We start from the raw sequence: 18,113 nt of genomic DNA, 5'->3' as shown, positions 1-18,113 counted from the left end.
CCCTCCAGCTCCCTTCCCCGGAGCCGGATGACATCATTGCATTGCTGCCTCGTCCTCGGAGTGCCTATTCATCACCCTGATCATCATCACTGGCATCAGCAGCATCACCTATGTATGCGCGTGCACACACACTCACACACACAGCTACTGCAAGGAGATAAAAGAGGAGAGAGCCCCCCACCAGTTCTGCAGGATTGCAAGCTTTAGGGAAAGAGGGAGCAAACCACAGAAAAGGAGAGAGAGGAGATCCTGCTGGGGTAGGCAGAAACCCCTGGCCTGTGCACTTCCAACAATACATCTCAATAAACCACCGTACAGACAAATCTGATGAATCAGACTTCTGGCTTCAGAGGGAGAACAACAACATAAAAAGCAGGAGAGAGAAGACCCCCCGCTCGCCCACACAAACACCTTGAGAGGAGGGGAGCCACACTTTCTCTGTCTTAGTCAGTCGTTCATCTAAAACCTTCAGAGCCCTGGCACCGCTCACCGTATTCCAGTTACTGGATGGCGCGTGACTGAACCAGCTCATGCCTCCATGTGCGGGAATTACAGCAGTGAAGTGGAGTCACACTGAGAAAACACAGCAATAAACAATGTTTCCACCACGCGGGCTGATGTCTTCCTGCCCAGCCGGCTCTTCAGGATAATGCGATCACAATAGTAGATGTGGCTGTGCTGCTGTGCTTCAGTTCAATGCAAGTTGTGTGCAGGAACCCCGAGCAGTGCGGCGTGCTCGCTACACTTTATCACACACTTTAAAGATCAAAACCAGAAGAACATTTGACACCACTGCAGATGAAACACTCACCGTGAGATGCTGGTGAGATGTGTTGTTTTTAAGTGTCTTTAGAAGACAATAAAGTGTTTTAAACATCAATGTCGGTGAGCACAGAAGTTATTAGTATAAAATACGAACTTCGTTTTTGAAATGAAAAAAGATCTGTTTGAATTTACAAAAGTAATTTCATTTTGAAACTAGGAAATCATCTCACTGTGTTCAGTTCAGTGACAAAATTTATTTCATAAAACAGAATTAAAATAATTTGCCATGTTTTTTTTTCCCGCAGCCACATTAACGTGATGATACCCTCATGCTAATGCACTGCAATGTAATGCATTAACGCCATGATCAATTTAGATGTGTAACACTGTAATGTAATGTGTTGTGGTCAAAAGTTCAGAAGTCTCATTATGACTACAAATCAATTAATCTAAGTCATTAATTACACCAAATTACGGTCTTGAGGTCATCTTCATAACTGGCGGCTTTAACTCGCCTGTTCACTCATGCTGTCATGAAACTGGCAAATGTCCCTAAAATGTGACACAAACCGCTGAGTGGGTTTACAGCTACCAGCACAGGGACAACAGGCACTAAATTGTTAATATTTCACTATGCAAGGCCTATGTGTTCAATACTGTATGTATTATTTCCTAGCTCTTACTTCTGCAGAAATCTGAGAGCGCCGATGAGTCAGAAACAGTAAAATAAGCAAATGAATAAAGGCAGACTTACGTAGTCATGGAAGGCCTTGGCCTCGCTGGAGTGTTCACATGTGTCTCTTCTTTCAGGAGCCGCACAGTACAGGTCCCAGAAAACACTACAACACACAGAAAGACAGTCTTTGAGAATGGCAAGTGAAGTCAAACATCAAAATCTGACAGAACAAATCAACACGATGCCCAATATCAGATGTATTGTAATCTGACATGAAGACAGAGTCGTTTTTGGTTTGTCAACACTGCATGATGAGTTAAGGTTTGTTATATAATTTCCAAGCAACAAACTGATAAAAATAATTTTGTAGATCATTAATGAAGTAAAGATAAATAAAAAGTGGAGCAGGAGAGACATCAAACTACTTTATTTTGTGATTTCTGTGATGGAGTCATGAAAAGCAACGTTAAGAAGAATGTATCGAGAAAAATTAGCTGGAAAAACACTCACCACCACCATGAGTGGAGGAACCCCGGAGGTTCTCCTAATGTGATGTTCTTCTCCCATCGGATCTTGACAGACACACACACACACGCACACACATACACACACAGAGAGAGAGAGAGAATGAGACACTTCAGAAACATGGTGAGCATAAAAATACGCCTGGCATCTGAATTACCTGCTTTATAAGGTTGAAACGGGTGCAGGGGAATTCTTATACGACATGCTATTATGTAATTATGTTGTGATTCCCAGAGATTCATAAGTGGATAAGTGGGCTTATGTGTGCCTGAGAGCCTGTCAGTTCACAAGTATATGAAAGTGTGTGTGCGTCAACGTCTGTGTGTGTTTCCTCAGTTTCCTTCAGGATGAGGTCAGAGATATGAAACACACAGAGCAGCGGAATCAGTCGATGCAGTCGACTTCTCAAAATATTATCTGCCTTTCTGTGGCAAATGAGTTTCATTCACTCACTAGTTTCATCCATGAAAAAAAAAAAGATCAAGACAAGACTAGTTTTTTTGTCGTTATCGGAAAACGTTTTTCAAACGCTCCTCTTCTCCTTTCAGGTACGATACTGGATGTCATTGAAAGTGGTGAAAAACTGGGATTTCCCCAGTCAGGTGAGGGGGAATGAGATGTGTACTGGGCTGGAAGCCTTTCCTCTGTGTGCTGACCCTGTCCTGACCCCATCTGATAGTTTGGGTCACTGCGGGGCGGACGGGGAAGGTAGAGGGTTTGGGTCGAGTAAAGGCGGGAAACTCGTTTACTGTACCTTTTTTGCATGTCACTGAGGGATCTTTGCTTTGGTGCTTGTTATTCTAGGATTACTGTATAACTAGATGATTTTTGAAGAGAGAATTATCACAAGAATGCCCACTGATTGATGGATTTGTTATTTATGCTTAATCTGTACAGACACTGTGGGCAGGTCTTACTCACATAACTCACATTCTATTTGGCAAATTTTGGAGAGTAAAAAATAGAAGACCAGTCCAGCCTGTAGATTTTAGAATCCTATGCATAAACAAAAGAGCAAGTGCAGCCAAAACTCTACTACACTACAGTACTGTACTACTACTGGAAAACACATACCTTTCCAAAACTCTCACTCACTCTAAAGCTACACTGATATTTGTGGTGCAGCTGGAGGACCATCACTGTGAAGCTAAAGCAGAAACTGTACGCTGGTTGAGCTGCATTCACGCTTCAATTCATTGAGCATTCATTGCTTTGTCTGTGTGTGTGTCACTGAAAAGCTGCAAATATGATTCCTGTCCAGATTTGCAACAGGTCACTGTGTGCAGGCGACGTCTCTAAGCAGCATTTGAACAGTCAGAGCGTCAGTATTGGTCTCTTCCAGCAGTGAGAATCAACAAACGGTGTACGGTTGGAGGGCTTCAGACACAGCGGCACTTCAGAGAACCCGTGTGCGTTTACACCTTTATCAAGGTCAGTGATTGCTGACATCACCCACAGCGGAGACAATTTATCTGTGCACACAATGTCTAAGGAACACACGCACATGCACACACATGCACACACACACAGCCTGAACAACAACTGTGAGCAGCAGGCAGACTATTGCTATCAGACTGTGACACTGGTGTTTAGTCTGCGTCTCTATCAACAAGCTTACATCACCCTGCGACTTTAACTGCGACCTCACGTTCATCTTTTTCTATTGCTTTCACTGACATATTTCATGTGGGTTAAAGAATACTACTATTGTGCAACGTGCACGACCGACAGCGTGAACAAGCGCTAAAATAACAGGAAAAACTGAATCACTGCACTTTCAATCAGAGCGTCCTGACCTCAGCTGCACATCAGACACACTGACTTTTAGAAGGAATGCCTTGCTTTGAAGTTTTGCCGTGGAGGGTCAGGAACTGCCTCAGTTTGTTTGCTCCACATGCTTTCAGTCTAGGTTTGCAGTTCTAGTAAATGCTTTGGTTAATTTGAAACACTATAGCCGGCCGGCCGCGGAGCACATCATGACAACACCATTTTTCTGCCTCTCGGTTGTTTAAATGGTACAAAATAAATGCAGGACGGTATGACGTCCCAAGTATCTCAAATTTCATTGGCTGGAACTTAGCCTACATGAGATTACAGACAAGTTCAGGTCAGGACACATCTGAGTGCGCTCTTTTATTTTCGCTTCATCTGGAAAGCATAGGGAGGGAAAAAAAAAAAAAAAGCAAAGCCTGTGCCCACATATCCGGTCTTCTTGTGTTCTGCACTCCCAAGAGGTTCCTTCATTTACCTCCACCATGCTACAGAGAGATTCCTTTAGCATGATTACTGGCAGATGCAGGCTGCGTGTTGAAAAGCGGCGCTGTTGTGCAAACTTGTTTTTGCTACTCTTCACTTTGTTTCTGAATATATTCAGCTAAAATGGAAGTCCTAATTTTGACACCATACAGTCAGTTTGGCTGGTTTCTTCTGAGCTAATCTGGTATTTAAATTTAGATGCCTGGCTCTGAACGGTGAGACATCATTCTTCTTATTCCCTCTTCCTGAGGACACACTGTAAAGTGAAAGTGGATAAGAGGCCCTTTTACAGTTTGCTCTATCCCAGTAGTTCAGGAAGCGTGCTATTCTAGTGTGTTGTTTACCCTACAAGTTTACACATATGTCTGCACGGGAACTGTGTACAGCGAGCTGTGTGTATACTTGTTGCACTCTTTGCTAATGTTCACCCCCACTTGAGTATCACACCGCCTATCCTTTTCATCGCCAACATCTGCGGAAGAGAGAGCGAGTGAACATGGCAGGAAGGGAAGGGTGTCAGAGAGACAGTGTGTGTGCGCGTGTGCACTCATGTGCGCGAAACACACACACACACTAAGTCAGAGTGATGAGAATTAGTGCCAACTGATGATGTAACCTTTTTCCATCCTCCTTTCTTTGTTCTCCTCTTCCTCTGGCCGATGTACAACAAGCCTCCAGCCACTGTCTCTCACATTGTAATTTACCATCATTTACAGCCAGGCACGATAATCAGCTGACCTCATTCTCACCCCGTCACCTTTTTACCTCTGAAAATTTTAAAGTGAGAACAAGCTTGAGAGACAGACGAGGACGAAACCACAAAGAGATGAATTGAAAGGAAGAGGGGGGGGAAAAAAAAAAAAGACAAGAATGAGGTACAATGAGATTGACTGAGACAAAGCTGTTGAGCCGATCAGACACTGATGTCAGTTGAAGACGTCAGCTGCTCCCCCGGCATCATAACTCTTCCTGTGCGCCGGCTCCAGTCCCGTCCCTTTAAATGCAACACTGGCGTTAAAAAGCCTGCCTGCCGCACTAACCTGTTGGCTCAGCACGGCGAGGCCGGGCTAATTCAATTAGCTGCTACACTTACTCGACATATTGTATGAGGGTCAGACCACTCTTCGGAGTGGACACATAAAAAAACATGGTCTGTGAGCTGACACACACACACATGCACACATGCACATGCACATACACACACACAGACAACACATAGATCTTCTTTGTGTCTTACCTCTGATAGAAAGGTCTGTGCGGACTTCTGTGCTCCTACATGCAGCAGATACTCATAAACATAAAGAGCCAACCTGCACATAAATAAAAGCACAGCAGAAGAATACAGATCAGCTTGGTAATAAAGACCCGCACAGTGACATCGGAGTGAATGTAAGTCAAACACGTTAACGATACGTAAGAAAGAAAGACAGAAATTACATTTTTGTATGTATAAATCAAGAGATCTTGAACAGACATACATTTTCCATTCATTTTGAGGATGGATTCCTCAATTTTTCCTTCTATATTTCAAATTTCTCCCATTATTACATAAAAAAATAAGATGAAAGAGACAAGAACTACATCAAAATGAAACTTTAGAAACTAAAATAATTTATAAATGTTCAAAATCACTCACGGCCACCGTTAAACCTACTGTGACATTCATCCAATGTTTTTCTAATCCAAAAATGAAAGAACAAACAACCTGAGTGATAAAAGTAAAATGTCTGGTGGGACCACACTGTGCAACGTTTCACCTTTGTGACTCGGGCTCTCCATGCACTTCCTCTCATGGCTTTGATCACAGTCAGGAATAATTACAGGCTTGATTTGTTAATCAATTCTCCTCCCAGTGTGTCTCTAGTGCTACTAGCACCAGTCTGGGAAACGAGAGGATGGGGGTGATCTACTGGTCTATAAATACAAGATAAATATTGATCCAGAGAGGATCAACAGCAGATCTCACTGACTCTTAATGGCACCATGCAGATTTAAAGATTAAAGCAGTGTAACAACATATAGTCCCTCCACGGGGTTATAAATAATGGAACATTTGTGGAAAGCATTGCATTATTAGTAGATCCTTACATTTTAACATTCCGACTTGGGCTCAGACTACCTATTCATCAGTCTTCTACACCTTTTTCCCCCAGTAAAAGGTCACGGGAAGCTAAAGTAAATCCCAGATAATTCAGGATAAACTCTGGAGAGGCTACTAGTACATCACTGGAGAAAGACTGAGGAAGAGTCAAGGGCCATTTAGCTTCTCCAAACAGCCCTCCAAGCACATCCTTTATTTGTACAAGGAAGCTGAAGTACCTGTAATAAGACTTATGCAAGCACTGGGAGAACATGCAAACTCAGCACAGAAAGGTCAGCAGGGTTTAAGCAGGGTCTTATTTGCTGTGAAGCCACAGTGCTTTCCACTGCACCGATCTGCTGCTCAGCACATTCTGCATTGGAAAAAGTGTGTATTTTTGTGTATCAGTTATATTCTCTACTACACATTGCAAGGTGAATGATAAATGGTCCAAAACTCAAGTATAGATATTTTGATTAAATATTATGGAACAACAACAAAATGCATGTACAAGAAAAGCACATGTGATGCAGCGGAAGCTTCGGTCTTGGTGAATCTGTTTCTGATTGAGTGTGAGCGTATGGCGAGGCCTGAGACGTGGTCACATCAGGACAGCAGCCGCCCTCCAGCCCCCCGGTGAGAGGTGCTACCAGCTCGCTGTGGCTGATCCAGACTCCCATTCTGAGGTAAAAATAAACCCCCCAGACAGCCCTGTCTGCCTGTCTGAAGATGATGGACTGCACACCTTTCTGTTCCACACACAGGTACTCTGTGTGCTTGAACCCACCCGCTTCCGCCACCCCCCTCTCTTCTTCCTCACTTTCATTATGAATTTCTCTTCCTCCTCATCACCTCCCGCCTTTCTCTCTCCCTCTCTTTCTGTGAATAAGGCCATGTTTGTTTAATTATGAATGGATGAAGGAAACCTCCTTCTTCCCGTCCTCCTTCTTCTCTTTCCATCCCTCCATCTCTCCATCCCCCCTGTGGCCTGGCAGTAATGTTTAACCAAAGAGATTGAGACAGAACGTATCGCAGGGACAAGGTTAACGGAACAATGAGAGGCTTGACAAAACTCTTGACACCTCGACAACTGAACATGAATAAAAGATGTGCCTTTTTTTTTTTTTTTTGAGGCACTGTACAACGCTGAACATTTCGAGGAACAAACTTGCTCCGTCGCTGTGTTGTGCATCATTTTCCTCGTCAACCTGTCTAAATCCGTCACTCTCTCTCGTGAACTCCCAACGTCAGCTGGCAGCGGCATCAGGACAGAACTTTTTATTAACACTGAAAGATCTCATGTATCCGCAGCGACTACATTCCCCGCAATGATGACGCGCCCGATGGGCTGCATGAATCAATCCATTGTGTCAGTGAGAATAAATAAAGAAATGAAAGTGTGTCCTCAGCATGCATTGGCCCGAATCCCCCGAGCTATCTATTACCTTACAAAACACGGCTTGGCATGGTCGCTGCCTTTGAGGCAGACTAAAAGGTTTCACCTAGGATTGATTTCACAGGAGCTCTAAGATGCAACCTTTGGTCCTCACTGAGAGACAGCTCTGAGGAAAGGTAAGTGAGGAAACTTAGGAGAAGTGGTCAGATGAGGGGCAGCAGAGGGGACAAAGGTGATTCACTAAAAGAAAAAAAAATGCAGTATTACATATAAGCTTTGGAAAGAGGATGAAAGAAATAGAATAAAAAAGAGGGGAGAAGTCCTCATTCATCTGCTGTTTCCGACCTTAAACATAAAGTCGTACATGCACAAAGCAAAAAACAACACAGACAGTATATCAGCACAAAAGCATCGTTGTTTCTCTCCTTCCTCGTTTCCAACGCTCACCAACAGTCACCGCTGCTCAAAGAGAGCTGATAAGCAGGCAGCAAACAGTAAAAGAAGGCACTTTGGTAGCATTCAATATCTGTTGAACTTTAACTTAAAACTACCACTTATCTGGAAGAGGAACGATAGACTTTGAAAACACTGAACCGCTCCACGCTGCTCTCTCATTGCTGAGTTCACACTTGTTCAGCTGAACCTCCCGCTGATAGCGACATGTGAAGCTCTGGCGGCGTCCAAATCCTGAGCGCAGATAAAGGTTTGAGCAATAGAGGATGGGGACTGCTCAAGGTTAAGAATCTGCTTAATCTGACACATTAAAGAAAAAACAAAAACATTCTAGTTGCGACTCGCTTCTCATGTTGTACGAACTGTGACTTTTGGTAAGAGTAAATAAAGCAGAAATCTAATCAAAATTACTAACAAAGAGGTAATTAGTAATATTAGCATTTCTTACTTATCCATCCTTGTAATTTGTGTTGTAATATTCCTACCATTCTACAGAAAAATGCAATCTCAACCAGGCGGGATGGTGAGAAAGATTAGGTGAACAAAGGGTGGAACTTCAACTTTCTCCTTGAATTTCAAGCAGGTTTTGCATTCCGAGACTCCTGTTTAATTAAATTCGTATTTTGAGCCGACCTCCCATCCTGGCTACGGCTGTAAATTTTCAGAAGCGCAGACAGCTCCAGCAAGCTCCAGCAGTCAGACACTGAGTTCAGCGTAATGAAGGCAGCAGGCTGAAACAGTGACCAGCTTCCAGGCTGCCTTGTTACTGAGCCGGAGCTGTTGATGCTGAGCTGTGCTACAGAGATGAGATCAGGAAGGAGGAGGAGGGGGGAGGAGGAGAGCATCTTGGAGTTCAACCACAACCTAAAGCAAACACGTGAACCTGTTTTTCCCAGGATCAGCATTTAGGAGACCGGTAGATCACTGCTAATCAATTTACTGCCATGGCGATCAAAGTCTGGCAGAGCTTCAAATCACACCAGGCACAGGCTTTGGTGATTGGATTTCAAAATAATAGATTAGCTCCAGATTATTTTACCTTGAATCGGAAAAGCAGTTATACTATTGAAGAGAATCGACATTGCTATATGAAATATTTACAAGGCTATAATAGTATGTGAATAGGAAATACATTCAGTGTTACATAAGCAGGAAAAAAAATCAATTCTTGTTGTTATCTTCATCAATGAAGCACAATCAACTATTTAAAACTATTTCATGACACTGAAGTGGGGTGAAATTGAGTGAAAAACGGTACGTTTGTCGAAATCCAGCTAGTGATTTTTGATTCAATGCCGGAAACATTTTCAGATTCTTCAGATAGTATTCTTAACAGCTGTTGGAGACTATAGGCAATAAAAGGCAGAACTCTTCTCTAACTCGCTTGAAGCTTTAAATTAGAAATATATAAGTATACATAGTATCCACCTGTTCAAGTTCAAGAGCCCTTATCACACTCCACAGTGGCAGCAAGGTTACAGCCAGTCAGATAAAAATGAAACATAGAACATCGATACAGCAGAAAGAAGAAAACATAAAAACGTTGTAAAAACCTTTCAAAATACTGACCACGAAAAGAATTTCTTTCTTTTCCATTTGTCCTAAAGACGCACAACTAAAATGTGAAAAAAGAAGCTGTTGCTTGTTGCTGTTTATTGTATTTAGAGAGCCGTACGTCCACAAACTGAGCTGCCTGCTCTAAAAATGTTCCTTTAATCACAGCATCCTTAGCAGACATGAGGAACACACATCCCCTGTTACAGTTTAGAGAAACATCATCGCCTGGATACTTGAATGTATATATTTCAGTCATTAATTCAACCATTAATTCATTCAAATCTGACCAGAAGGTGAATAACATTTTTTTGTGCCTATACATTTATTTTGAATTCAATTTATGTCAAACAATGTCTCCAGCTGTCTTCCTCACAGTACCTGAATCCACTTTACTTTCTGTCTTTGTTTCTGACAGGCTTCCTGCTCTGACATGCTTACACTGTTTCCATGTTCACTCTAATCGTGGAATGAAGGCCAGGAAACCCAGAGACACGCCTGCTTCCAGAGTGGAACATGAGGATCTGGGGCTGAAGCAAAAGGGTATGAAAATATGCTGCAACGGACACAAATTTTCAGTAAATAATTATAAAACAATTCTAAAGCATGTGACCTTCAAACTGTACTTATTCTACTCCGCAGAGCAGAAGCAGTGTATAGCTGTTTTTTTTTTCTCATCTAAATAAATTTGTCTTATTTGGACAAATTAAATTTGGGTGTGGGCAGTGGCAGGAAATTGTCTGTTCCCACAGAAAGAGATGGATACAAGCTGAAACCTAAACAGACATGTTGTCTTGTTCAGCATGTATGATTACAGAATCTGAACAATCAAGTATGCCGTGAGAATTTAATGCCCTAAATTCATGCGTGATTTAGTAGCAAATATAACATTTGAAATATTCTTAATATGTGAATGTAATATTTTGAATGTGAATTTGTGTGTTTGTTCTGTGATGGCGTGGCGATCTGTCCAGATTGCATATCCACTGTAGTAGTCAGCTAATCGCTAGCTTGGTCCATTACTTACAGCTGGACGTTACAATCCTACTTGGTCAGCCACTTATTCTTTCTGCGATGTTACCAATAATGAAGCCTTACTGTCAATATGACGGGGTGAGGGGGCGGTTTAGGTGTAGCGGTTAGCACTCTCACTTCACAATGAGAATATCCCCGGTTGAATTCCAGACATGGCTGACCTTTCTTTGTGGAGTTCCTTAGTCCTCCCTGAGCGTGCAAAGGTTTTTATCAGGTTTCTCTTGTCTTCTCGCACATGTGAAGACATGTATATTTGTGAATTTGTGTCATTTCGGTGTGGAACAGAGGAAGCTGCCATCTGTCTCTCTGTGTCTGGCCTGTGACGGCGTGGCGCCCTGCAAAGGAAGCGCCCTGCCTTCCCCTGCAGTCAGCTGCATCGGCTGCCGTTCGCCGCGATCCTGAGCAGGATATACTGGTATGAAAGGCAGATGAATATAGATTGGTGTCATTTTAGGCTCCTCTGCTTCAACTCGTCTTGCAGAAACTCCATCTTTTACCAGCATTTCCAGTGAAACGGTTCCCACACATCCCCACCCACCTGGTCAATCGTCTGTCATTAACTTTATGTCAACACAGCTTCTATCACTCCTAATATTTTCCAATGAAATGTTTATTGGCTCCATTTAACACACTACAATCTTGTCAGTAATTTGTGTTTGATGTTAATGAAAAAAGAAAATGTGAAGTAAACAGCTTTTCATTTGATGATGCTGTCCCCCGTTGATGTATCAATAAAGTTATCTCATCTCTCTTGGACGGCTCTTTTTTTCTGTCTACAGAGCCATCTTTGATGTTTTTTTTTTTTCTTACTGCACCTCTCTTGCTGTAAAACAGGCAGCTCTTTCTGCTACCAACCAACATTCAAAGTGAAGCTTTAATCAACTGCACACCACAAAGAAATGACTTTTCGACTTTGCCTGATGGGTATAATTTACCAGATGTGGAAATCTTTCATCACAATCAGACTTGGGCTGTCTCAAAAAAAAAAAAGACTGAACATGCTGAAAATAGTGAACTTCTCAAAACATCGTGGCAAGGACATTCCTTTAAGGACATTCATGTAAGTTTTGAAAACTGCATCAATGTAGCTTCATGAAATAATGCCAGCAGAACATTTCTTGGGTTTGCGATTTCAGTGACGATGATATTTCAGTCCTACCAGCTCATCTCGTCTTCAAGAAATGATTCCTGCCCCTCAATTAAAAGTGGGTCGATATAACTACTTTGCTCGAGCAACCTAGCATTTGTACTAAGGAGATAAACACTATTAAACGATGAACCGGATTTTATGTAAACTCCCTGAGATGCCTCAAAAACAGTGCGATCAAATAAATGTGCAACACACACACAGAAGAAAGTAATTGAGATTCTGTGCTGTGGTTTTGTTGAAACAACTGTGGAGGAACAGCGGCAGATTAGAGCCTCTGTGCTGCGTCTACCGGGGATTAACCTGCGGTGTCTCTTATGAATGGGTCAAACACAGGTTAAACACATGTTCAGTGGAGTGCTTTACACACAGACCTCTTACGCTGAACAATGGCACAGGGTTCATTCTATTCTCAGGTTATGGTGAAATATGATTATATCCCTGAGTAAACCCTGTACATGAGATACTGCTGCAGCTCTCGGTTATTCTGTTTGGGTAATGCTCATCGGATTTGTAGTATCAGAACCTTTAAACGCAGGATGCTGTTCAAGGCAAGTGGTGAAGTTAAATCTAAATCTGAGGTTTTCTGATCTAAGACAAGATATACTAGTGCAGATTTATATATATTACTTTACCTTAATGCACACATAGAGCATCTTTTTTTCTGAAAGGTGCAGGGATTTTGGCTCCCTAAGTAGTGTAAACAAAGGTGTAACCAATAACTGAATGGCAGCAGTGAGTGACAGGAAACAGCCAGAAGCTGAAGCACAGCCACGTCTCGAAGTCCACTACGGAGCGGAATTACAAAGAGCGAAATCTCGAGAAAGGGAGTGATGGTGTGACAGAAGCACAACAGAGTGAGATGAAAGGTTCTGGTGACGAGACGGGAGAGAAGAAAGGGGATTAGAGAGGCATAAAAAAAGACAGATGGGGAGGATGGAGGTGATGGGCGCGAGCGGATGAGCCCCCAAGATGAGGACTCGTGAGATCTGTAAACTTTCATATTCTAATGTTGAGGATTCTCACTGAGCGGTGTCTCAGTTAGCCAAGCACCCTGCTGTGACCTCCTTCTGCAAATTAACACAAAACCCTGCAACAAAAACAGCCGGGCTAAACTAGTCCCGCTTCTTAACATTTTCGTAGAGAAAAAGCAAATGACTACACGCTGTGCCAAAAACATAACATAGAAGAAGGACAGAATAAAAGATACATCAGCACTGTATGCCTTTGAGTATATACTGAATTTCATTATATTTTTCTTTTTTTCTAAATGAATTTCAATGAGCTCTCTGTGAGAGGTAATAACAATGGAAAAGTAATCCTGGCTTGAACTAAGTCACTGTCAGGAAGTTATATACTGTAATTATCTCCTGGATATGCTTACCTACCACAAAAGGCTAAATTACCATCCTAAATCTCAGCTGTGTGTTCACAGTGAAGAATAATTTTAGTAAAAGTGACACTGTGAAGTATCTACTGAGAATTGTAGCGTCTTTGAAGTATGTTGCTTTTGAATGAACAAACACAAAATAATAAAGCAATACAACATAATGTGACTCCTCCAAGTTCGCCATAGATGAAATGGCAATAACGCTTTACAATAATTTAGCCCTGCAGTAAACTCCAGCTTGATAAAAGTCCCAGTTAAAGCACCACTTCTAATGCTTTGCTTCACTTGTGTGCTGTGGGTTAATCAAATAACCCAGGAGGTGTCTTTCAGTCAGTCTTACTGCTTCAGTCAGTCCCCTTTTGCAGTTCTTTATGTTAACGCAGCGTATTTGGCAAATGCTGCCAGGATTTCTTAGACTTTTCGCTTTGCTGTGTTTGCAGCAAATGTGACTGATGCAACACAGACAATGACAGCTGCAACCACAAAAACCAGAGCAGCTACGCCGTACAAAGCAGTCGTGTTGAGATGAAGTGAAGTTAATGTTTGCTAAACAATCAGTCAACCTTTAAATGCAGATGTAAATAAAAATGTTGCAAAACTCATTCTCTGATAATGATTGCAACTGGGGTTCCAAAAAGATCCGTGTAGTGTTTCTGTAATTATTTACAAGCTGCAATTATTTGCATATGATACCATATATTGAGAGTATGGCATATCATTTCATTGTCAAATCTAGAAACTCATTGTGAGGAACGTAAATGCAATTTCCAAAAATGTCGTCACATGTAACATCTGTATAACCTCCAATAATAAACACAGTGAGACAAAACAACTGTCCTGATGTAGTCTAAAAGACAACTCCAATCTGCTTCTGCCAAAATCATCAAGTTTCACAACTTGCCTCAGTCTCTTCGTCTAGTAAACAAGCGTGCGCCATAACCTGGTGTTCTGAGTCAGTGTCTGTTGGTCTTGGCCACAACACAGCGGAGCAGTCCAACAGAAAAGCAGGTCTACACCACTGGACAACATCTGGACCATTACAACTACCAGCTAAGAAGAGAACAAGACCACAAAAACGTCAAGTGGGGACAACACTGAACACTCATATGCAATACACAACAGCGCTAAGACTGAAACTTTATGTGCTTGCTTTTAGGAGGTATAGTTTTCTTTAGCTGCTGCATTTTTTTGCCTGCTGCAATTCTGGAGCGCTCGGGTCTTCTTGGGAAATGTTTCAGGTTAATGATATGGCAAGAGGAACAGACTGTAGACAGGATAGTTCAGTACTTTGAGTCTTTATTGTAGATGATGGAAACTAATAAGTCTTCAAACTTTACAGTGAAACAGTTTAATTGTTCCAAGGTTTTCAGAAATGTCACTTAAAAGAATGGAAAACCCACCAAATTCCCTTCAGAGAGACTGTCATTTTAAAAAATGTGAGACTGACCTGTTGTCCACACATTGCTTGCACCAACTGTTATTTGTTCCTTTTCACCACTAGAACCACTTCACTTTAAGTCTTCTGTTATCTGAGCAAAACATTTTTCATGACATGTAAAATATCTTACGTTCGACATCCAATGTGACTTTCTATTATGAAAAAAAAAAAATTAAATCAAGTCTAAATATGGCTTTTTTATATGACGCCATATCTAAATGGTCATTTTATGAACCGTACTGCTCTATTTCTAATTGGGGCAGATACATTTGTGATAAAACCATTTACAATCAGGAAAAAAAGATAGATGGAACATTAATATTATACAGTGCTTTATGAACAGTCCTGTATAATATAAAACCTCCAAATTTGCTTTACAGTGTGGAAAATAGGCGGCCAAGCTTCGTGGCAGTGTCCTGAAGTTACTCCAAGACTCGTCTGGCATTTTTCTCCTGAGGTTTTTCTGTCACTTATCAGTCCGCACATACTCCAACACCCACAGAAAAGTAATATCAGCAAATGCAGAGGCTTTTTGATCTATCACTGCAGCTCCTGTTTCGGCTTTACCTTTATGCATTTACACCTCTGGATTATGAAACTGTATCCCAAGGTGACTGGCTCTCCTCCGCAAGACGGCGGTACAAATATGGATTGTTTAGATTGCTTTACTCCTCTTTGTTCATATCCGCCCGTCAGAGACTGAGTTACCGTCACTGAAATCACAGATCAGACACCTGTCTCTGACACAGAGGCACGGCCATCAACATTATCGTCCTCATCATGGTCAGTCTTTAGTGATGCCAGGCGACCTCGCGATCTGCCTGAGAGCGCCGGCAGCCCGGGCCCCTGACAACTCTGGCGAAAATAGAGAGGGACCCCACCATGAAAGAGAGCGCAGTGATCAAGCTGCTGCCCCTGCTGAGGACAGCCCTGTGTGTGACAGCCAAACACTTTCCCTGATTAATCAAGCCTAGCAGCGGGGCTTTATGTGCCATTAAGAGCCCCGCTAAATGACTTCACTTCATTCATTAAAGTGGAGCATCCTCTGCGGGTAGAGCGGCCCCGCTTGCCAGACAGACAGACAGACAAGTGGAGGCTGGGAGGGAGATGGTGGTGGGGCAGCGATGAGGGTGGTGGGGGCACTGAGGCAAGATAAACAACGACAAATATAGACCCATTACAATGCTGAATAATTCATCTTATATGCAGGGCTTCAGAAAAACAACGGAGGGGGGAAAAAAAAAAAGAGACCAAACAACCGTGAGGATTATGAAGCCTTTATACATTGAAGAGCATCTGCAAAACAGGGCTATTTATGCACACACCTTTGTCTGGAAAAGGTACAGCGATGGGATCATAGCCAAATCACTTTATATGGAAAATCGGGTTCTGCTAGAATAATCCCTGATGCATTTTCATTAAGAGAAAGTATAGTTTTAATGAATCTGTGCAGGGGAGTTGGCCAGCTAGCTGTGAGTGAATTAACTGTTTGAAAGTGGAGTATACAGTGTTTGCATGCTTCATTTGAGCTATTGTTTCACCCCCGCTGCAAGTGCAGACTGCATGTGTCTGCTTAGATACCTACTGTTAAACAGTACAGTGAAACTAATATACGAACTTTGAAAATGACAACTCGTGAGAAGGCATGGCTGATTCAATGATACCCTCCTATAGCATGAAGACAAGGGGCAAAGAGTAGTAATTTTGCAGTCAACAGAGATATAAAGATGAAGAGATGTGGAGGAAGATAAAAGAGATAAGGATTAGCAGCAACAAGAGATCCAGGAGGGAAAAGAAAGAGGGAGACCGAGGGAGAGAGATGGAGCGGGAGAGAGTAAATGATTAATGAAAGCTTCGAGGGGAGGTCAGGATGCCGCAGAAGAGGAGTGATGCTGCAGCCTGTGAGCAAAACTGAAAAGGACAACATTATGGACAGCCTTTCTACTGTCACACATCTCTGCAACACTGAGTGAGTATGGAACAGGGGAATGAGCAATACGACAATAACCTGAAAAGATGGAACTGAAGTGAAGCTGGCGAATGATAATTTATCCTCTTTTGACTGCCAAAGATAGAAGGACCCTAATGCTTTTGAGGGGCGTTAAGTTCTTATTGATATGGTTGCATATACGAAAGGTGAGAATAAACTGTACAGTTTACTCAGCAGTCGTGACAATATCGTTTGATGTCACTGGAAAACTGTGATTTAATATCATACAGCGAGAACAGTTTGCAGACATCTGTTGTCACAGTGGTGCGTGTGTGTGTGTGTGTGTGTGTGTGTGTGTGTGTGTGTGTGTGTGTGTGTGTGTGTGTGTATGTGTGTTTGTGTGTGTGTGGGGTGTCTCAGATGATCTTCTGACATTGTCAGAAATTTCACAATCACCATCTCACTCCACTGCACAGTGTGAATGCTACTGAGCAATGACTACATATAACATAGAAATTCTCGCTTGCAACAAATCAGGAATTTGCAGATTGTCACTGAGGCAAAATGCTGGACAACATCCACATACACTCTACATCTCCTTTTACCAGCTTTTTACCTTAAATGCTCCACAAACAAGTGCTTGATTCATGGTCAGCTTCATTTACTGAATGTCTAAAAGCAGCGTATTTGGATGATGTGGAGCATAACTTTGTTATTCTTGCATATTAATGTATTTTATAGTGGTTTCAATCTTCACTTCAGTTTAGGATAACTGAAATTTACTGCTGTTGCCAAGTTCATGACGCCGCACAGTGAGGCATGTATAGAAATTACAAAACTGCTGAAATGACAGATTTGCAGGTGCATTAAAAGCTTCTCGGAAAACACAAAAAAAACCTGGACGTGATGACTTGAACGCGATTAACTCAGAAAACTTATCGCTATACAAAACTGCACAAAGACTTTCATTAGACTCTTTTAACTTTGTGCATTGTCTCAGTGAAATACATGCCTTAAATTAATCCCCAACTGGCACTGTGCTGTGGCTCTATCGCCAGCTGCTCACTGATGCATTTCTAATTGGCATTTTTGCTGATGGTCACAAGTTAAATCTATATCCTCCATTACCCTTCCACGGTATCCCCTGGGATCGCTCTAATGGCTCCTGCTAAAGACTGAGCACTTGAATAGAGATATTCTTATAAAGTGTATTCTTTCTGACGCTGACTGGTCTCCGTGTAGACATTAGGAGTTGGTTTGGTGTGGAGCGTTGAAAAGTTCACTCCAGCTCTGAAGATTAACAAACCACGTGTCATAATCCTACATGGAGACGGCCTGCGGAGAGACATTCGTAGTCAAATAGATGGCGGTTTTATCCACTCGTGTTCCATGTTTTGTCTCCACTGAGATGGTCTCACATGCTGCTTTGCTGAGCAAATGTTTGTTGTAGCCCTCATCCGTCTCACTT

At 42.2% G+C, this 18,113-nt stretch overlaps 1 protein-coding gene across 1 annotated transcript in view; it reads right to left on the bottom strand.

Annotated features, from left to right (window-relative positions):
• The window catches only part of ssbp2b (single stranded DNA binding protein 2b), a 52,374-nt gene that overhangs the window by 21,992 nt on the left and 12,269 nt on the right, over window positions 1-18,113 (bottom strand). Inside the window, exons 2-4 of the mRNA XM_030104127.1 lie at window positions 5,460-5,532; window positions 1,952-2,013; window positions 1,520-1,604 (exon numbers count right to left, since the gene is read on the bottom strand). Of these exons, the coding sequence (XP_029959987.1) occupies window positions 1,520-1,604; window positions 1,952-2,013; window positions 5,460-5,532 (220 nt within the window). The remainder of the gene's footprint in view (window positions 1-1,519; window positions 1,605-1,951; window positions 2,014-5,459; window positions 5,533-18,113) is intronic.

Source organism: Salarias fasciatus, chromosome 12 (assembly GCF_902148845.1).
Source record: "Salarias fasciatus chromosome 12, fSalaFa1.1, whole genome shotgun sequence".
Taxonomy (NCBI): domain Eukaryota; kingdom Metazoa; phylum Chordata; class Actinopteri; order Blenniiformes; family Blenniidae; genus Salarias; species Salarias fasciatus.
This window is presented reverse-complemented; position numbering and strand designations above follow the sequence as displayed.